Genomic DNA, 22,922 nt, shown 5'->3' with positions numbered 1-22,922 from the left:
CAAAGTAAAAGCATACATGGAACATTAGGCCTGGTTCACATGCTTTTTGTTGGTTTTTACGAGCCCAGCTGCTCCAATACGGTGAGGTGAAAAGGAGAGAGTGCTTGAAGGTCAGCTGTATTACACATGCACAGTGCTGTTCAACATTATTTTATTTTTGAAGGACCCAGACTGACTGAAAGGTTTTAGCTTTGTGGTACACTGCCCACTATGCATCTGGCATGCTTAAAACAACGATTAGTGGTGAATTTGTACAGGTTTGTGTGGATGAACACAACAATCCTGTGTGTTATTTTTAAAAACAATGTGGGGGAGATAATCATTTTTATAAAGACCCAACTACGTGTGTACAAGGCCTATGAAATGGGCTAGTGGTGTATTTGATCGTCAGCAGAAATGTTCTTGCACTGGTTGCCTCGTTGTGTTCAATTTTGTTTCCCAGGTGCACCAGCACAAAGGTGAGGTGCACCCAAGCTGCATTTGACACCGCAGTTTTACAGCTTCACTTTATTTTTGTTAAATTTCGGTTCATATAGACAATATTAACCAATAAATCATTGACTTACTTTCTAGCCAGCATAAAGTTCTTTATTTGAAGCAAAATTATTTATCACTCTATATTATTTTAACAGAATATGTAAGTAGCAGTCTGTTTTTCACAAGGTTATTTGCTCTGTCAGTCCAAATGTTCTATTTTGAAAGAAAGAGGCGGAAATTAAAAATGTTGAGGTTTGTAGTTTTATTGGTATTAATAATAGTTAGATGTACCTTGTTGCCCTCCTAGTGCAGTATAATTATATACTACAGAAATAAGTAAATAGGTGGTTATAGACCTTCAAAGCATCATTTTAGCTAATGGTGCTTTGAGGGGTCCATTGCTGAGAGCCCCTGCTGACTTCTAAGATGAGATTTCACTGCATTCTTCTACTTTTCACGTTTTCATGTTGTTGGCTCTCCTCATCAAATAAAAAATAATCTAACTATATATAAAACCTAACTATATATAACCAAATATATACACATACCCCAATTCAGATGATGTCTGATTAATAAATAATACAATAATATTATTTCCCCTGTAATGGACTGGCGCCCTGTCCAGGGTGTACCCCGCCTCTCACCCATTGACAGCTGGAGATAGGCACCAGCACCCCTTGCGACCCCAATAGACACACATATGAAGCTGAGTGGCATCTTATTCTTAATCCATGGGGATTAATATGTACTTCTTACAGGAGAGCATGTGTGAGGTCACACTAATGTGGGACAAAAAGGCAAAGATTGTTCAGTTATCTAATCTACCCTGAAGGTGTTTCATTAGGTTCAGGCCATTCATATTCTTCCACACTAAACTTGCTCATCCATGTCTTTTTGGACCTTGGTTGGCGCCCTGGCCAATAGTAATGTTAGAAGATGTAAAGACTATACACAAACTGGTTCCCCAAAGCTGGGAATTTAAATTGTGCAAAATGCCTTGGTATTTTGTAGCATTAAGAGTTTCTTTCACTGTACCCTGCCCCCAAACCTGACATAACAGTCACGCAAGGACTGTTTATCTGGAAAATGCCAGACCCAGACTTTTCTATTGGTTTGCCAAACAGAAAGGCGTGATTCATTACTATAGAAAACACCTCTCCACAGCTTTAACATCCAGTGGTGGCTTGCTTTACACTGCTGCATGTGAAGCTCAGCAATGTACTTGTTGATATAAAACTCGGATGTTGCTGCTCAACCTTTAAAATCCATACAGTAAAGCTTTATATGCGCAGTTACTGAGCTATTTGGACAGCCACATGGAATATGGAGACCTTTACCTTTTGACTCTGCAGAAAGATCAGAGACCTCTGCTCACTATGCGCCTCTACATCTAAGATTTGATTCTATGCAGCCATTGGCTTTGAGAATGGCTTCATTTATTTCCATTTGCTTCTGCTTTGTTAAAATACGTCTGACAGTTGATTGTGGCATATATGGTAGTGAGAACATTTTTGACTTGACTTAATGCACGGGTGGTTTCCTATCATGGTACCAGGCTAGAATTCGCCGAGCTCCTGAGAGCAACTCACTAATTCATAAACGTTAGTGGAAGCAGCCTGCATGTCTAGGTGCTGGATTTTGTCTGTGATCACGGAAGTGACTGGAACAACTGTATTCAATGATTTAGAGCGAATACTTTTGGCAGTATGTGTTACTGTAATCCATTTAAATCTTTACCGGTCTCTGAATAATGTGGTCTGATCACCTACTTGTGGATGCTAATACTCCCTCTTCTGGAAGTGGTTTGAGACTACCAGCCAGGCAGTGAGCGGAGGAGCTAGGAGTATGTCTGTCTCAGCAGACGTCTTTCCATTCCACTGCACCCATTATCTTTCCTCTACCCATTTGCTTTTAGAGTAGGAACTCACTGCAGTGTAGATTAATCAGAGGGATTTAATTAACTTGGCCACCACACACACATCAAACTGAGATACAAGACAGGCTATAAACTCAGCCAATTATCTCTTGCTGCACGGGGTGGCGGTGGACACAGGGGTGTAGGACTGCCTGCCTGTCCCTGTCCCCACAAGTCTACAACCCTCCACCTGTGAACAACAGCAGATCTTATTACTACAGCTGCCCCCATATCTTCCCCCTGACTTTACTCACTGGGATACAGCATTAGAGATGAGCAGCTACCGATTGGGTTTGTGTCATTACTTGTGTAATCAACCTAATCCTCTATACCGTTGGAACCCTGTGCCATTTTCCTTTTAAGGTTGCAGAGTGTGACTTGCTCATTGAACAGGCTTTCTGGTGTTACATTGGATTAAATGAGTTGCCGTTGTCATCTCCAACCTCAATAGTGTGCACAATACTGCAATCACACAGGACTGCTTGGATGGACTCTGCATGCCCTTAATGCTCACACCTGGTTTGTGTTTTAATGGCTGAGATACTTAAGGTCACAGAAAGTGGAGGTTCAATGTGGAATGGTAAAAAAAAGTCTGATAATGTGAGCTAATCATAACAAAGTTTGTATTTTAATTTTCCTCCATAGAATCGCAATGACATATTTTTTCAGATATCATGCAATTCAGGTTCTTAACCACTGTGTTAATGTTTAACTATAATGAACTGATATTCAGATTCTGACCCAATGCAAACCTTGCAGCTCCTCTTACACATAATCTAGTAGTAGATTAGACATCTAAACAGGCTTTTGCACTCCTTTTGTGTAAAAAAACCAACAACCAATAACCAATGTTTTGGACAAATTACAAATCCATGTGACCAATAATACAACTGACCAAATCACACCGTTAGTATTGACTAAATAAAGTGAGATAGCCTACATAGGAGCTGAGTATATTTAGTGACACATCAAACTGATTAGGTTCAGTGCTTAGAAGGGCAGTCAGATGCTACATTTGATTAGACGAAGTTGGCGTCTCACTATTACTCATTACAGGCTGTGGTTTTTCGTTGAAAACAAAAACCATATAAGGTGGCTAGTAAATCTTTTAAATAAGCCATATTTATAATGACCATTGAGGGGAAATGGGAGACAGGCTAAAAGGTAGAGGAAGCCAATTACTCACTCTTCTTCAACAGCATTAATAATCACAAAGCCCACAGTCCAATCAGCTTGTCTAGCAACAATATTCAGTTGAACAACTGAGGACCACCTGTGCTTCTTGTTTATTGGTAACACCATGGGAATGTAAGGCAAGTTTATCTGTAGTGCACCTTTCCATCCATCCATCCATTTTCTGGATGGATGGATGGATGGATGGATCCATCCGCGACCCTCATGGATGGATCCATCCATGAGGGTCGCGGGGGTTGCTGGTGCCTCTCTCCAGCGTTCATGACAAGCATAACATGGATAATTGAAATGAGAACACAAGAATGGCATGTATGCATGTGATGAATTCAAAAGGACTTTCACGAGTTATAAATTGCATTTAATTTGTTACTCTCTAAATGCACGTGGAAAACAGAAAGCTAATGAAAATCGAAGCTACATTGAAAAAATGCAGAGATGCTGCTTTTCACTGCTACTCATAATATTGCCAGAGGCCTCCCTGGAGATCTGAAAACTGAAAATAAGGATTATTTGTTGGCTATTTTTGAATCAAAGCCTAAAGCAGAACCCCTCAAACTGAGTGAAAGGTTCATATGCATGGTAGTGCTAAGTAGAAAGAGAATATTGTCAAGGAGGTATGTTCTTTGGGTAACAAGTTAAAGGAACACAATATTTTCATTTACACTCTGTAGACACCCTGTCTATTTTTAGGACCAGGCTTAAAATGTTCCTTTTTGGCAAAGCTTATAGTTAGAGTGGCTAACGTTACCTGGCCTGGACTATCTCTGCAGTTATGCTGCTATAGGCTTAGGATGCTGGAGGACATCAGGATCTATTTCTCTCATTCTGCTGAGTTCTCCTACTGTTCTCCAATTTGCATTGCTTGCTGTTATTTCAACTTTTAACTTTGTGTTGTCATTTTTCTCTTCATAGTAGGTACACCTGGTCTGGTGTTCTGTTAGCTGTGACATCATGTAGGGGAGGCATATCATCTGCTATTACCATATAACAGAAAGAATTCCTGGATGTGTGCTTCTTTGGTTTTTATGTCTGTCTTGGTCCGTTCACACTGAGCCTGGCTCTGGTTCTGCCGGAGGCTTTCCTTCCTGTTAAAGGGAAGTTTTTCTCTCCACTGTCGCTTCATGCATGCTCAGTATGAGGGATTGCTGCAATGCAGACGACTGTCCACTGTGGCTCTACGCTCTTTCATAAGGAGTGAATGCTGCTTGGAGAGACTTGATGCAACCTGGTGGGTTTCCTTGGATAGGAAACTTTTTGACCAATCTGGATGATTTGATTGAATTTGACTTTGTAAAGTGCCTTGAGATGACGTGTGTTGCGAATTGGTGCTAAATAAATAAAACTGTATTGAATTGATAAATTAAATATTTGTATATGAGGCCCCCTGATAAAACTGTGCCCACCCTCTGGGCATCCCTTGTCTAAAGGTTTAGTCTCACCACTGCTCTATAGTCAGTAGAAGAACCTTTGATTAAAGGATTTTGATGTTGCAAGTGGTGATTTAAAATTTTGTTATAACAAGTTTAGTCATTTTAAACTCTTCATTTTGTAGCAGACTGTTTTTCTATTTTTATGTTCATATTTTCTAAGTATTAGAGCAGTGTTATCAGACAACTCAGTGGGCACATAGTGTTTTTTTATACATTGAGCGAAAGCATTGTTCGCTGTAGGTTCTGGCTTGTTACATTGTACTCATTGTGTTAACTTCTTGAATTCACAGTTGCTCTTTTATTAGCAGAGGCTTCTAACATTTTTCTCTACTACTTTCAGTGTACAGTAATTTTATAGTAATTTTTAGAAACAACATTTGCTTTATTTACCTCTATAAATCTTTTTTTAGGTATGTCTCTACTACCATTGCACATACTAAAAACAAACTCTTTCATCTTTATATAACAGCTCAGGCTCAGCCAGATTAGAAGGATAGCACATGTGAACAGTGATTTTTTTATGTGGCCACAGCTTTTGAATTAGACTTTTAGTCTGGACTTTGATTAGACCAGTACATGAATAAGCTTTTATCTAAACCCTCCATTATATTTGGATGAATGTTTAGGATGGTTATCCTGCCGGAAGGTGACCCTCTGTCCCCTGGTCCCAAGTCTGAAATGCAAATTTGGTTAATTTCAAATCTGTGGTGAATGATCTGGTGGGTTTCCAAATGATGAATTTGGTCAGTAAGAGAATTAGGATACAGTAACAATTTTGATCAGAAATTTGGTACAGTAAAACTGTACAGAAGGCAATCACAATTTTAATCAGCATCAACATTGCTTTAAGGGTTAAATTAGTACCTCTGTTAGAAGTAGGGCTACCTAGAGCAAAATTAATTGATTATATACATAGATTTTCTTAGCTCCAAGTGCAATAAATACATCTTGCATTTCTGTGGCATTTTTTAATAATTTTATCTAATTTAACTGATATTGCAATGGAATGTTTGCCATCCATTTTAGCCCATTTTTCTGGCTGTTTTCTTGTACTATCTTGCGTTGACCAGATCCCGGATACAGGTGGACAAAGTGAGCTACTGCCATAGGGTAGTAGGGTAGGCTGAGTCTGACCACCCTACGGAGGAAGCGCAGTCCGTAGCGTGGTTTGACCAACCTTTGGATTCAGCGTCCTCCGTAGGATGGTCAGACTCATTCTTAGAGGTACGGTGGGAAGTCCATTTTCTGGAGAAAGCTTAATGTAGAGCTGCTGCTTCTCTGCTGCAAAATGATTCAGGTAAAGTGGTTTGGGCTGCTGATTAGGATGCTTCCTGGGTGGCTTCCTGGGGATGGTTTCCCAACTGGGAGGAGATCTTGGGGAAGACCCAGAACTCTATAGCTGTGTCTGATTCAGGGGCTGCATCCTTCAAAGGACCCAGCCCATGTAGACCTGGTCTTCTGATGGACACGGAAAAAACAAAGACCAGGAGAGATAGGCTTTGAGTTCAGGCAGCCTATGTGTTTTGTTTGGCCGGGGAACACCTTGGGATTACCCAGAATGTGTTTGCCAGGGAGAGGGTCGGGTTTCCTTGCTGGACTTGTTAGCCATGAGGCCTGATGTTGGATATGGATGAATGGATTGATGTATTTTTTTGCCTTTTGTTTTTATGTTTACTAAACTGCTGCTCTGATCTAAAGTCATTAATTAGCTGCTATAATCTGTAGTGTGTGGGTTTGTACACTGGAGGTTAGAGACAAATAATTTAAGGACCTGCTTATAGACTAAAGATGGAGATTGACATTTCTGTATATCTACACCTCTATGCTGTTATATCCAAACATAAGAAATCCACCTAAAACAGCTGGAGCCATGTTACAGCATTTTTCTGTTAACAAAGATTATGTAAGTAAAGTAATGCAGTAAGGTTTATTTGTAAAGTGTTTTTCACACACATAAACTCACAAAGTGTTGATACAAAAGCAGAATAATCACATGACATAAAAGTCTGGTAGAATAAGACGTTTTCAGTCGGTTTTCAAACGCGTCCACAGAGTCAGTAAAGTGAATTTTCAGGGACCAACTGTTCCAGAGTTTAGGAGCCACAGACTGAAAGGCCTTGCCCCCCTTAGATTCTAGCCTTGTAAGAGGAACAACCAGGAGATTCTGGGCTCAGGAACAAAGACCACGAGCTGCAGAGTGTTTGGCACTCTGACACAAATAATCAGGAGCCTGGACATTACCACTCCTGTAGGTGAGAATAAGTACTTTAAGCCAAATTCTGAAATCCATTAGGAGCTCATCCGCGCAGCACCTCAGGACCCTGGAGCTGATGCCATCCGGACTTGCAACCTTCTTTACTTTGGTCTTCTGCAGAATGACTAACTTGGATCGTGGAGAAGGACAGGGTGGTGGAGGGGGGCTCGTAAGTGGAGTCATCTGAAGTGGAGGGGTGTGATGATACATGAGAGCCGAGAGATGTGCAGTCCTGGGCAGAAGAACAGGCAGTTGTCCAGGATGGGGGTACTTGCAACATGTTAGACTGAGCTAGAGCGGGATGATATGAGAGTATTTACCAGTTTTAGTAAGAAGTCTTGCTTCTGCGTTCTGAGTAGATTGCAGATGTGAAATTGACAATCTATCCAGACTGATAAAAACAGCTTTACAGTAGTTTAAATGGGATGACACAAAATGCATGAATAATGTTCTCTAGATCTGCTCAAGAGGCAGTGTCTCGTATTTTAGAAGTGTTTCCTAAATAACCAAGAATGAGGAACAGATTTGGTGTGTGAGTCAATGCCCAGTGAGCTCAGTGTCTGTAGCATGATGTCAACTATTTTAATTAACAGTTATGTCTGAGGTTTAAGGTCATTTTATGTATGGCCGGCAGCAAACGCTGTAAGGTTTATTTTTGCATGCTTTCCGTCTCTGTATTTTACTGCTCTTGTAACTAACCTTGAATTCACCTTGCTTTTGAGACAAGACCACTAATCACATTGGCTTGCCTAATGTACAGTCCTCCGCCTGCGAGTCCGCACTCTGACTCCAATTGACAGCATATGCGCCACAAGGCAGTAAAAAAAATCAATCTGTTGTTTAATTAGTCTTGTACTAATAGTATCAACTTTGATTAAGCCTTTTAAAATACAATTAACCTGACTCCCTTGTAACAGGTCATCTGTTTATAATATATTGGCTTGATGTACAGTGGCAACAAGTCTCATATTGGAAAAATGTTGATGAAGGTGGTCCAAGGGAGCAAAGTAGTTATTGAAAAAAGTGGTATTAAAGGAGAACTGTTACTTAATGGGTGTTTATAATTTATAGATATCTAAATATACATAAATAGTAGCATGAAGATGTACAATAGTCACTTTACAGGAGCAGGATTAGATTTTGACAAGATATTTTAGAAATGTTAAAATATCCTGTTATTGTAAATGAAATACATGACTTAAAATGTCTTACCTGTGTGAGTTAGAGTCATTGCTTGATGAAGATATATCCAGTTCTGGTTTGATTGGTCTAAACCTGCTGTAACAGTATTTTGCCCTGTATGTTGGCATGTCTGAAACAGGCATTTTATGTGGGTCCAATTGTGAAGATAAAATCATCAAGTCCTGTCTTTTGTATAAAGTGTGTGCACTCCTAATGGAATGCCTCATTACTTATAATGCCTTGGGCAGATTGAAGGGTGTAAAATGTACAGTGTGCTGGGGCTTCACTATATCCATAAAAAATCTAATTGAGAAATTTACTGAATATTGCAATGGTAATATTGATTGTGACTAATCCATTTTACTTACACTCTTTCTGTCGTCTGCTTTATCACAATATCCTAACCACTCTTTTGGAGCTAGAAAAATACAATGCTCTGCACCCCTCATACTCCTGAGCTCGATTCCTCCACCAGAGGTCTGGGAGCTTTAGAGTTCTTCTTAGGATCTTAGCTGTTCCTAAGATTGTGCTCTTCTGGACTGAGATGTCTGATGTTTCTCCAGGTATCTCTTAGAGCCATTTCTCCAGAGTGGGGGTCACTGCTCCGACTGCTCCGGTGGCCATGGGCATTACTGTTGTCTTTACCTCCCTGGCTCTTTTTAGTTCTTCTCTGAGCCCTTGGTACTTCTCCAGTTTCCTGTGCTCTTTTTTCCTGATGTTTCTGTCACTCGGGATGGCCACATCGACTTTTAACTTTTTCTCCAATTGGTATTCTGACCAGATGTTTCTGTACACAATACCAGCCACTTAGTTGTTGCGTTCCATGTATTCCTTTCCTGCTAGTATCTTACACCCTGCTGTGAGATGCTGGATGGTTTCTGGGGCCTCTTTGCATAGCGTGTACCTGGGATCTTGCCTGGTATGGTAGATCTGGGGCTCTATTGCTCTGGTGTTCAAGGCCTGCTCCTGTGCTGCCATGATCAGTGCTTCAGTGCTGTCCTTCAGTCCAGCCTTCTCTAGCCATTGGTAGGATTTGCTCATATCAGCTACTTCAGCTATTTGTCGGTGGTACGTGCCATGCAGGGGTTTTTCCTCCCAAGATGGTTCCTTCAGTTCCTTCTCTTCCAGCTTCCATTGTCTGAGACATTCACTGAGCGCTTCATCCCGTGGTGCCATCATACTGATATATTGTTGGAGCTTACATGTTTCATCGTCAATGGTGGCTCTGATGCTCACTAGGTCATAACATGTCCTTAGCATGTTATGGCTGTTTTGAACAAAAAGCTAAAATAAAGGGGAGGTGTGTAGTATCTATGTGTCTAAGAGACTGCAGTTTTAAACTGTGACAACTTGGATGGATGCAAACAGTTCAGCAAATATTGATTGTGACACAAAGTCATAGTTTTATAAATTTGTGTTTTTTGTGTTGATTATACAAAAAAATATTGATTAATTTTGACAAGCCTACCTTGGAGGTTGCAGACATTGCATTATGGGATATTGAAGGTTGCAGTATGGTACATGTCCTTAAACACATTATCATTACTGGATTGCATTCTTGCTTTTTAACTTTTTTGTCCTCTTACTTTCAGAACATGGATAAGATGCAGCTTCCATCGGTAACCCTGATCGTCGGCTGTGGAGTATCCTCGCTCACACTGCTGCTTCTCATCATCATCTACGTGTCTGTGTGGAAGTAAGTTAGGGTTCACAAAGGGAACTTCACCGCTGTTGTTGATGCCAGTGTTGATAACAGATCAAGAATTCAAAGGCTTGAAAGGTCCTGTCCCACGTCTGTCAGACAAAGGAGTTAGTAGGTGAAAACATACCCTGGGGGCAAGAAATAAATAATGATCATTTTAGGAGCATGTTGAATTCTTAACAACAGTCAAATGATAAATGAAGATCACTACCTTATCACCAACTTTTCATCTTCACACAATAATCTTTATGTATTGACTAAAACAGTTCAGCTCATTGAAATGTTTTTATTTTTTTATTTTTAGCAAATTATTCAGCCTTAGCTATTCTCATTGGACAGCTATCCATGTTGATTACAAAACATGTTTTAATTTGACATGGACAGCACATACTGTAGTTACCACAACCCATTGCCGGTATGGATATTATAATTATACACTTACTGGCCACATTATTTGTTACACATGTTCAATTGTTTGGTAACACATAAACAATTCCACCAATTACATCACAGCAACTTGCTACATATTGACATCTAAATGTACTGAAGGTTTCAAAGCTAGCATCAGAATGGAGAAGAAACCGAGCTGCACCCTTAATGTGGAGATCAGATGAGAGCTCTGCATCAATAATTAATCCCAGGTACTTGAAACTGCTGGCGAAATTGAGAGTTTTACATTGGGCAGTTGTAATTAAGGATTTGCTGTCTGGGGAAACAGATTAATTGGAATAAAACAAAACAAAACATTATTTTGGATGATTCATTATTTAATGCCAGTTTCCAGTTGCTCCAGATTGATCAGCACTGCATCAAAGACAAATTGAGAAATTCAAATGCCAGTGTGTTTGACTTTGAACAGCAGTGAGTTACAGAATAATCCACATAAAGGTGTTAATAATAATAATGTAGATTGAAAATTGTAAATGGTCTATTCTTGTATATCGCTTCGTAAAGTCCTGAGGAAGTGTGTCAAACTATATTCAGTCATTTACCGACTCACTCACACATTCACACCCTGACAGTGGTGAGTTACACGTACAACTCTGCACGCATAACTGAGTGTAGATAATGGATGGGTTGATGGATGAACCTAACATTAAATATAATTTTTTTTTTTAAATTCTAAATAATGTTTTTTTTAAATTCATCAGTTCCCTGGGAGAACCTCCAAATAATCAGAATCTAAGGTGACACATACACTGGATGACTCAGTTCTACAAGGCTCTTAATGGTTTGATTCCTATTTATTGAACTGAAAGATGTTATACCTTACAATCAAATGAGATTGTGTATTTCTCTGCTCCTCGTGTTCACACTGAAATAAGAAAGAAAGCTTTAAGAATTTGTGCCCCCTCTGCTTGGAACAACATCTGGTTTCATTGAAAACCCTTTGCTCTATATTGAGAAACTGACAACAAAAATCCTTTGAACAACGCCTGTGTTTCAAATCTTTACTGTTTTTAAACTTTATATAGTTGCTGGAACAATACCTCCTGCCCTTTACTTTAAATTGCTCACACTCTATATGTGTTTAATGTTTATTGTTACTGTTGTTTTCTATCCGTCTGGTCCAGCTGGAAGTGTGCTGCTTCTTGTCTTGATCAGGTCATCCTTCTAAGAGAAGTCTTGATCTCAGTGGATCTTTTATCTGGTTAAAATGTGGTTTAATAACAAAAACACTCAAAACTTGTATTCATCTCCCAGCTGAATAAATCACTTGGATGATCACAAACACGATGAGACGCAGTCAACTGGAAGCTAGAAAGCGATGCGGACTGTCATCAATCATTGATGGTGTTTAAAGAAAGCTTTAAAACTGGAGCTTTAGTTGTAAAAGATTTTCTTCTCTTTCTTCTTCTTGCAGGTACATTCGGTCTGAGCGCTCGGTCATCCTTATTAACTTCTGCCTCTCCATCATCTCCTCCAACGCCCTTATTCTCATTGGACAGACTCAAACCAGGAATAAGGTTGGACCTAGAAGGAAGCCATACCTTATGACCCCAGTGATCCAGCACATATGCCTTCACTGTGTCATGTCCCTCTATTTGGTTTCAGGTCTTATGCACCCTGATCGCAGCATTCCTTCATTTCTTCTTCCTGTCCTCATTCTGCTGGGTTCTGACTGAGGCCTGGCAGTCGTACATGGCCGTGACGGGCCGCCTCAGGAATCGCATCATACGGAAGCGTTTCCTGTGTCTCGGCTGGGGTGGGGATTCTGACTGCCGTCTATTTCTCCTTCTGCTCTCCACGGCTCTCTCCCTTCCTAAGAATTAACTTCCATTCTGCTGTTTCCGCCCAGGTCTCCCAGCTCTTGTTGTAGCAATCTCAGTGGGCTTCACCAAGGCAAAGGGATATGGAACACCAAGCTAGTAAGCATGTTTTCTTACTCAAACCTCCTCCTCTTTACATATTAATGCAGTGATAATACAGACAAGGGTTATGTTTACAGCATAATCAACCGTTCTCTGCCTTTGTTTCATCTATATTTTACTTTCCTCTCTCTTGTTATGCCAACACCCCTTTCATTCCAACCTTCCGTGTTTCTGCCCCTCTCTCACCTCACACCAACCCAAATGCCACTTGTTCTAATCGTCTCTCTCCACCTCTGTATCTCCCTGCTGCTCTCTGGAAGCTGCTGGCTGTCTTTGGAGGGAGGCCTTCTCTATGCATTTGTTGGACCTGCTGCTGCTGTAGTCTTGGTATTTAAAAAAAAAACATATTTTAATGTGTTTCTTGACCATCAAAGGTTCTGCATCAAAGCTAAGTCCATCATCGCCAATAGCCACCCCCATGTAACATGTTATCACTTTGAAACTGAATGCTGCATTTTTGCACCAGGTTGCCATAGTAAGAAGTGATTGGAACATAAGACGACCTAAAATGCTTCATTAAAATTGAAAAAAAGGAGTGTTAAATCAGTTTTAAGTGCCAAGTTGCTTCATACAAGGAGGAATTTTACTTTGCCATTATTTGTGACATTTTGAGTAATATTATTTAAAAAAGGTAAATTGTTTACCTTTTAAATGGTCTTGGCCACTAGTTCTCCAGGATATCTAACATGGTAGCTTTTTTACTTGCGATGCGCCAGTCATAATTTTGTAAATCACTGCTCAAATCTTTTTTTTAATTTTTATTTTTTGTCAGTTTTGATTTGTCTTTAATGACTTTTATTTAAAGCATTCAAATATATTTCCCCTAATTGCTGATTGCTGGCTGAATGGGAAATTGGCTTTAATTCATTAAAAATGCATTCACCAGAACAGCTTAAGGTCCCAGAACTTTATCTTTACCACTCTCTAATCTATAATCTAAAGCACAACTGGGATACTTCAACCTGTATAGAGCACCACGTATTTAATGCTGCTCTACTAGCAGCTACCAGCTGATGCTAATGCAGAGAACGTCAGCATTTAGCTGGATGCTTGGGCTCCAGGGAATGGTCGGCTCCTTCTGCTCACCGTGTTCTCAGTTTATCAGATGTTTTGGACTGCAGGCTTTTATTCTTTTTTTTTCTTTTTTTCTTTTTGGGAGAGCAGCAAAAATAATAACAATACAGTTTATGCCTATGTTTTCTTGCACCAATGTGTCAAAGCCTTTGAGTTAGAGCCTAAAGCAGTCTGAACTTCAAACAATGTTCTTCAAATCTAAATAGAAGCATTTACAGTTTCCTCTCAGCTCCTAAAGCACAGCAGTGTGAATGCTGGGGTGCATCATATGTTCTTGCTGCAGACTTTCATGTATCCTGACAAACATATAATAAAGAACACATTCTGAGTGTGTTGGTGAGTGATAAATTGAGAAATAGTAATATAAAAAATAAATATAGTATACAAGAAATATATAATAAATATTGGATGAATAAAGATAATGAATTTAAATAGCAAAACTACGTATACGACTACTAATATTAAAATGTACGCTCAAGCTGAACTAAAGCTAACTGTGATGAAATCGTAAACATTAATCAAAAAGACAAAATGTGATATTCTATACCTGTTATCTAGCAATAGTGTTCTTTACCTGAGTGGTTGTGTTGTTATTTTGAAGTTTGAAATTATTTTTTTTGAATGTGGCAAAACAGTTTGATACACATTAGACTTCATGTCGTATGTATGTCAGCATATTAAATGTCAATTTTTACTATAGTGTGTTAAAACGTTGAAAACTAAAATGCTCTGTGGCTCGTTTTTCATGGGGATTGGGATTTTACGGTAATCAGTTGCAATATTTTACCGTGTCAAACTGATAGATGGTTTTTAGTTAACGCCCAATTCACAAAAATATGCACACATTCAAATATCAGCAAAGGGATTATTGTATAGCACGATTCACACACTGGGAAATTCCAAGAGCTTTACTGGTAAACAAAGAGAGGCAGGTAAAACACAAGATGCACAGAAAAAAAAAACAGTATGTCACATAAAAAAAGGTTAGAAACACAAATATAAGTAAATAAAAAGCTAAGACTTTATCAAGATGACAGCCATTATGGGTAAGCTGCAGTAAACTAGGTTTTCAGTCCAGAGTCACAGCAACCATCTCAGGTTTTCAGGCAGTTGGTTCCAGAGCTTAGAAGTTAGAACTTGGAAGTATTTAGAGAGTATTCAGGCCATCCACTGCTTTATAAATCATCAAGAAGATTTTAAATTGTATCGATAGGCAAAGGTGGACCCAGTGTGTTGTTTGAAGAATGGTGGACTGCACAGAGGTGCAGTTGGTAGCACTGTTGCTTTACAACAAGAAAGTCCTGGGTCCGCACCCTGGCCCAGGGCCCTAATGCATGGAGGTAGCATGTTCTCCCTGTGCTTGTGTGGGTTTTCTCTGGGTGCACCGGCTTCCTCCCACAGTCCAAAAACATGACTGGTAGCTTAGTCAGTCTCTAAATTGCCTTTAGGAGTGAATGTGTGTGCGTGGTTGTTTGTCCTGTATGTCTCTGTGATAGACTAGCCACCTGTCCACGATTGACCCCAGGGACCACTGGAGGTAGGCACCAGCCCCTGTGAGCCAGCGCAGATAAGCAGGTATAGATAATGGAAGGATGGATGGTCAGAGACCTGGGTAGAGACTGTACCTAGTTAAGCACTGATGTCTGACCTTGCACCTTTTCAGTACTAAAACCTTAATGCAATTGACTTCCATTCATTTGTATAGCACCGATTCACAACAAATGTTTTTATAAGGCACGTTACTAACCTAAATTGGTTAAACTGTTTATAGGTCAGTGACAATTGGTAACAAACAAAGAATGTACATTTTAAAATGGTCAGGATCAAGGACTTGACTACAAACGACAGAAGTTTGTGCATGTCTCAACAAAAACTTGTAAGAATTTGAAAACCTTTGATCTAGACCTGCTGAGAATATTCCATAGTATTAGGTAAACATGGCTGCCTCAAAGCAGCCATTTTAGCATGGACTTTTAACATTGTAATACGTTGCAAAGCTCTTAATTCCTTTATTTTCCATTACTTCTGCTCTGTATGCATGATTGTATTTTGTTCTTACTTCTTTTCTAGCTTCCTTCTTCATAATGTTTCCTTTCCCAGTTCGTTTATGTCGTACCCTCCCTCCTTTTCTTTGCCTAATTACTTCTTTGTGCCTTGCTGTTTCTTTCTATCTCACATCTTTGATTTTTTTTAAATTCCTACATTTCAGTAATTGCTTTCTTTGCTGGTGGTATTCATGTTTCCCTGTTTTCATCCTAGAACATTTTCTTTTTTTATGCAAGTGCCTTTTTTCTGCTTCTTCCCTCTTCTTGTGTATATTTCTGTCCTTTCAGACTCACAAATTCCTGCTCTTGCTTGCATTAAAAGCATGTCAAACTTGTTTGGTCATGGTAATGTCTGGCTAACAACAGAAACTAAATCTCAACCTAGGCTTTTTTCACAAAGGTTTACCCTTTGGTTTAATATGTCAAATGTGCATCTAGGGTCAAATAGCTTAAACGATGTAAATCAAAGCTCTGTTTTAATGCTAAATATAATTGTATCCTAGTATAACATGTTCAGAGGCTGGGATCATATAGCAGAAACAGTCAACAAAAGTGTGGAATATTCCAAAAGTCTAAAAGCCCAAAGGATCAGGACAGTAACCCATCATGGGGGATTTTTTAACGCTAATACAGCAGAACAGCAAAGTAAGACACATAAATGAAAGCCAACCCAACACAGCCAAAACCAGGTTAACTCAAAGCTAATGACATTTCCTGTTGTCAAGGTTACAAATGAGAAGTGAGTGCAAAGGTAACAGAAAGCATACATTAATTTTACCTTTACTCCAAAGTGAACGGCAGATTCAAGTTAGAGCTCTGAATTTTTACTGAACCAGGCAGAACCTGAAAAAACATGTAATTCAGTGTTTTTATATACAATGCCTTTAGCAGGGAGTTGTTACCCAAGGGAGATTTATAGAAATGGATGGGAGGCATTTACAGTTGGAAAAGAGTATATATATATATATATATATATATATATATATATATATATATATATATATATATATATATATATATATATATATATATGAATATGTGTGTGTGTGTGTGTGTGTGTGTGTGTGTGTGTGTGTGTGTTTTTAAAATTGGACCGAATCAGACAAAATGTTGTATTTAAAAAACGAAAAGCCCAAATCATACTCCAAGCGTCTACATGCACATGGAGACAAAAGGTAGAGATACACCGTCTTATAACTGTACTTTTATTTGACCATATACATAAATTGTATTGTTTCTCAAATAAACTGTCCGGCACCCCAGTAATGGACCCAGATTTAGGATTTAAATATTACGTCAGAGCAATAAAAAAATATTTTGTCACCTATCTATAATAACGGCCTGAGTAATTTTTTTGACCAAAATTATATTTATTTATTTATTTATTTATTTATTTATTTATTTGCCTAAATCAATTTAATAATTTATTGGCACATTATTCTCTGTGTTTTCTGAAGAACCTAAGAAAAGGACTTAAGCCATTATTTTAGGAAGTTGATGAATTTTTATAATGATTTTGTGTTCAATACCTGCTTAAAGGTTAGTTTTAAAGATATTTTTTACTTGACAAAAGAGCTTCATTCTTCAAAAACTGGGAGGTTGTTGGAGTTTTTCTGCTCATCAGCTCTGCAGCAAACTGCCTGAAAACCTGAATTGTGAACTATTTGGCTGATCCATGATGAGTGCTTGTAATAAGAGATTAAAGATTAAATTTCAGTTTGGATTTCAATTTAAAATAAAACTGGAATTTAAATTATGATTAAAATTTGCCTTTGAAATCTCACTTTCAACACTTTTTCTGTTATACGATGCCTCTAAGTGTGACAAAACTTTCTTCTAAGCATAACCTGAAGATTGTGTTATTTTCATTTTGTCTTTCTTTGATGTGTAGTTTAAGAACTTTCAGGGTTGCCTCGTGTATGTATGGTTCTATATAAATAAAAGTTCAACCTGGAGAGACTCACACAGACAAGAAAAGCAATTAGAGAGATTTAATGACAAAAATTAGAAAGTTCTTTGGCACTTGAACAGAAGACGTGAAATCTGCCAATGGCTATGAGTTTGGATGTTCATGTTAGGATTAGGATTAGTGAAGTCTTCCCCTGGGGTCCGGACAGCGGTGGTGGAGGCCGAAGGGGAGAAGTAGTTAGGTGAAGCTTGTGAGCGTGACAGAGAAGATTGGGTGGTGAAGGGTCAAAACTCAGCTGAAGAGCAAGATAATCCATGGGTGGAGAGCCTTATAAGGAAAGACTTGTTGAATGGTAGGATGAGGACTTGACGCAGACTGGCTGGCTCACACACACCTGACAAGGCAGTCTATGGATGCAGGTGCACAGGGAGTGAGTCTTCCAGCTTGAGCTTTCATCTAAACTTAATTTGCCAAACCTGCCGTCAGCTGGCACAGAACTGCGATATAAAGACAGCCTTTCAAATCTAACCTGAGGTGAACAAATCCCATGCAGCAGATTACACTGTGTCATTTAATAGTAAACACAGATATGGCCAAACCAGTTTTCCTTTTACTGGGGATACAGGCTGCCTCTGCTATTGTAGTAAAAAGTTATAAAGCAATATTTCTTTCAATGAATAACTGCTGCTGGTGCTACCTGCAGCAGTTATTCATTTTTCATTAGTTTTCCATGGCTATTTTTAATTATTTGTCAGTAAGTGTTTATATTTAAGATTTGACCACATCATTAGAATTCTGGTGAAACACATTTTCTTTAAACATCAAGACATCATATTAATATGGACATATCACTGACCCTGGCACCCACCACACTCATTAAATATATATGATGCGAGCTGATCTAGAATATTAGTCCTATCAAAGTTCAGGAAATGCTATTCAATATGCCTACAGTGGTGACCCTCACTAAATAGCGAAGGTAGGTCCAGTAACAGTGGATCCATCATGTAAAGGTATATAGCCACATCATATGCTTATAAAAAAAAGACCATTTGATCATGATAAAATAAGGTTATGTACACCAAGCCTCCATCTTGATAGTGTTTTGATGGTCCTTTTTGAGGCAAAAAATAATTTGCTCTCGGGCGCGATTAACATATATAAACAGACATGGCGACATATATAAATAAATGCAAAAAGCTTTATTTACCAACAAAGTAAGCAAAACCAAAGCATAAAACACCAAAATAACAACTAATGTGCCAGCAGGACGTGATAATCTTTCATACAAAACGTTGCATGCAACCAGAGTGAGCTACTGATGTATAAACTTGAAAAAAAAAAGCATTTAAAGTCTTCTGGTGTCTGTTCTAAATTCCCACCTCTGATCAGCATTTTTACCAAATTTCAGGATAATCAGACCTTCCATCGAGGTGATTCATTTGGTTCTTTCCTGCTTTTATCACTGAAGATGTTTCATGAAGGGACATCATCTTAGATCTTGTGAAACAGCTCAGAATAATAAAGGTCAAGTCACTGTAAAGGAATCCATAAATGAAGCTACTTCAGGTCTAATATTACTGCTGTGAATCAAAGTGTCCATGAAACAGGGTTAATAGGGCAATTTGTAGCTGGAATGGTACGGAAAGCAAATGTCTCAGCAAGAACATCTTGGAGCCCACACAGCTGCTGTTTATCAGAGAAGAAGCTCAGCATGTACTTACTGTTGCCGTAGAATAATGCTGTCGATGTAAAGTGACCCATTAATGCTCATCTCATCTGCTCTCATGTTCTGGCAAAGCCAGAGGTGTCTAAACTAGTCAGCAGTTTTAGAGACTTCAGTGCTCAGCTTTTCCTTCCCACTTCCCCTATTTGGCCGTCATGTTAAAGCCCTGGATCACTCAGACCATTGTCTGACTATGTTTAGACATAAAATGTCAAATTATTAACATCAACTATGCCTCATCACACCCAACACCTTGAGTTTCACTTAGCTCATAGTTTGTACCTGATTTATTTTTATTGCAAACCTTCCCATTCAGCAAGGATTTTTTTCATCCTAGCCAACCATCCTTTCAACTTTTCTTAATAAGCCTTTTGCTTCATTTAATGCCTGTCACTAAAACTTAATAAAATGTGCTTCAGTTTTTGGATCCAGAACAAGCAATAAGTTTGCCTAGAGTGTGTTCTGTGAGCCATTTATGTGCATGCTGTTATAATAGTGTTGACTTCATCATCATCATCATCATCATCATCATCATCATCATCATCATCATCATCATCATCATCATCATCATCATCATCACCCTCATCATCATCCTCCTCCTCTCTACAGTGGTGCTGCATGTTCTGAAGTGTTGAAAGTGCCCTTACTCTGCTTTAACCCTGTGCCTCTTGTCTTTGGCAGGTTAACATGGTTATTGGGATTCTCGTTTTTAACAAACTGGTCTCCAAAGACGGCATTACTGATATGAAACTAAAGGAGAGGGCGGGGTATGCCTTAAATCACACATTCATTTTATACAGTGACCTATAACCAGCCTGGCTGCTTATGGAGGGGAGAGGGATAGCTATCATATTCTGCACTGAATTGATATTTGGCTGAATTGGCAAACGCTGGCTCTGGAGTCCTCTGAGCAAACTAGACAGAAATAAAATAATGAAGGGAAGGCTGTCTGGTTATTGGTCCTGGACAGATTGAGCAAATTGATGACTCATCTCATTGCTTTCTTTTATGTTTCTAAAGTGTTGCATTTTCCTTCAGCCACTCTTTGTTTGCAGGTGTTGCTCTTGAGTAAAAGCTCTGTAAATCCATCCCTTTTCGATCTTCCTTCTTTTTAGTAAAGGGAATCAGGGTGCAAAAACAACAATCTATTGGGTTTAACTTCTTTATCTCTAACTATCTACTCTTTTCACTATGAGAAATCTTTTTAAGTTGCATTTTTACATGTCAGCAAAAGGCTTTTACAGTTATGGAGGACCAACTTTGACATATTTAAAAAATAAATACAGAAATGAAAACAATGCTCAATAAATAAACGTTGAATAAAGTTACACCCGTAATTATTCTTAACTATTTCTTTATTCAGTGTTTATTTGATCACTTGTGGGATCTGTTTCATATCTCGACACATAAATATGTTTTAAGATATACCAGACCACTTTTTCAGTGATGAACTCAGAAAGGTGGACAAATCAGCAAATAGTAATTTGAACAAACTAGTCTAATCTAAAATTAGCTCTAAAGAAACACTAAGAGTAGAAGACAAAGAAGTAAATAGAGTAAATAAATATGGTATAGTGGAAATAGATGTGATTAACCTCATTTTAGGCAAACATTCTCAGTGTGTTGAAACAACCACATACCATACCATGGAAGAACAATAAAGTGTAATTTTCTGTTGTAATCCACTAACTGAACAATGAGGTAACAGCACTCTACTTTAATTTTTTAACAAAAGCTAAACATCTCTACCTGGATGGCTGGAAATGAGACAGAATCGACTGAATGGCTCTTCCTGCCGAAGGGTCGCTCCAGCCACAGGGGCTACAGTTTCTGTCAGGGGGAACTGGTTTGGCATGACAACTGCTGACATATGCTTCCCTGTGTGCCGCTAACTGAAACACACGTTCAGTCAGAGCGTCCACATGACAACTACCATCAGGAGTTACAGCATTGTTTTCAAATAAAGTTGATAAATGCCTCATCTCAATGATAACCTAGGTAACCATTGTGACTGTAGCTGGTAGCAGCAGCCATTGATATCAATGGCAGCAGCATAGATTTGAGCTAAGCAGTCTAAAGCCTGGTTCACAGTGTAGGGTTTTAAAATAGTCAGCCTATTTTCAAAGGATGAGAGACACCACACGTAACGATAAAAAAATCGTAGCTAGAAGAGGTTTGCTTGTACAGTGTGTGGTGTCCGGTCACCCGGCTAACACAACACATCACACACAGATTTCACTCAAGTCATTCAGATCTTAGACGGGAAATCTTGCTAATCCTCTCAAGATCAGACAGGAGTTCAGAGGAAATACACATGGAAGATGAGAAGAATAATCGCAATACTTTGTGGAATGATTTTAACGGAGAAAAAAAAGCCATCGGTTAAAGGAATGTAGACAGCGCGACCGGGGGGTTGTATCTTTGATATGGAGGTAAGTTGGTCAGATTTTTTTTTTCTCTCAGGCTTTCCCTCACATCACTTTCTGATTGGCTACATGTCACATTCAACTGACTATGTGCTCGTTTGTCCTTGGGGAACACCACACATGCTAGGATATTGGGGTAAGACAGTCCAACATGTTGAATATCCCCAAGATGAACTTGGAGCAGCCCCGACATTCTACAGAGCGGACCAGATCACACATGGCAGGAATATCTTTTAAGATTATCTTAAGAGACACACCAATAGTCAGCGCCTCTCAGAAGGTGGAGATCGGGGCAAAACATTGGGCTAAAAATCCTGCCATGTGAACCAGCCTTAACCAACCAATAGGCAGAAATTATCCCCTTAAGACACGCCCTCCTCATTAGCATAATGAGGCTGAAATGCTTACAGAAATATAAAACAGACCGGAAGAAATAAATAGGGTAAATAAAATACAAAGAAAGAATAAAACAGACAAAATATTAAAACATATGCAGAAATATAAACATATAAATAAAATAAACAAAATTGAAAATTATAATATAATAAATAAATAAGGAAATTATTACAAAGGTTAATAAATAAAAAAAGTTAATATATATATATATATATATATATATATATATATATATATATATATATATATATATATATATATATATATATGTATGCCTCATTGTAAAATTACTTCCTACGTTTATTTATTTGCTGTTTTTGTGCATTTAATTGCATGCTTATTTATTGAGCATTTATTTATTTCTGTATTTATGTTTTAGATAATGTAGGTCCTCCACATGCAGTGCCTAATAAAGAGTAGTGCTGCTGACCAGAAGTAAGGCTTTCTCTTTATCTAATAGAGCCAACAGATATTGAGAGATATAGTTTCCCTTCAAAGGAAAAAAATAACAACAGGAGAGATTGGAGAGATTTTCATCATTTCTTCCATGGAATGTGAGGGTTGTTCTTCCTAGCGGCATATTAAGCAGTCAACCTGCTGTTTGCCCTCTGAGAAGACAAGAGAGGACCGCCTTGGATTGGCCAACTAATGTAAAGGTTAGCTGTCTTCAAGAGTGTGGTGTTGCGATGACAAACAGGTGGTGCTGGTACCTAATTTACAACCAGAATCAATGTGGTATGGTGCATCATAGACATCATTTCTTGCTGTTTACACTCATTGGACAGGTCAGGTGGAAGTATGTTGAGATGCAACAGATCAG

The 22,922-nt window shown here is 38.7% G+C and overlaps 1 protein-coding gene across 9 annotated transcripts in view; it reads left to right on the top strand.

Moving 5' to 3' along the window:
* Nucleotides 1–22,922, top strand: part of adgrb1a (adhesion G protein-coupled receptor B1a) — a 234,214-nt gene that overhangs the window by 171,785 nt on the left and 39,507 nt on the right. For all 9 annotated transcript variants that reach the window (XM_036128777.1, XM_036128809.1, XM_036128803.1 and 6 more), the window contains 6 exons: nt 10,045–10,148; nt 12,019–12,121; nt 12,210–12,360; nt 12,454–12,523; nt 12,787–12,853; nt 19,962–20,047. In XM_036128777.1, coding sequence (XP_035984670.1) covers nt 10,045–10,148; nt 12,019–12,121; nt 12,210–12,360; nt 12,454–12,523; nt 12,787–12,853; nt 19,962–20,047 — 581 coding nt within the window. The remainder of the gene's footprint in view (nt 1–10,044; nt 10,149–12,018; nt 12,122–12,209; nt 12,361–12,453; nt 12,524–12,786; nt 12,854–19,961; nt 20,048–22,922) is intronic.

Source organism: Fundulus heteroclitus, chromosome 3 (genome assembly GCF_011125445.2).
Source record: "Fundulus heteroclitus isolate FHET01 chromosome 3, MU-UCD_Fhet_4.1, whole genome shotgun sequence".
Classification (NCBI taxonomy): domain Eukaryota; kingdom Metazoa; phylum Chordata; class Actinopteri; order Cyprinodontiformes; family Fundulidae; genus Fundulus; species Fundulus heteroclitus.
The sequence above is the reverse complement of the archived record's forward strand: the minus strand, read 5'-3'. Positions and strand labels throughout refer to the sequence as shown.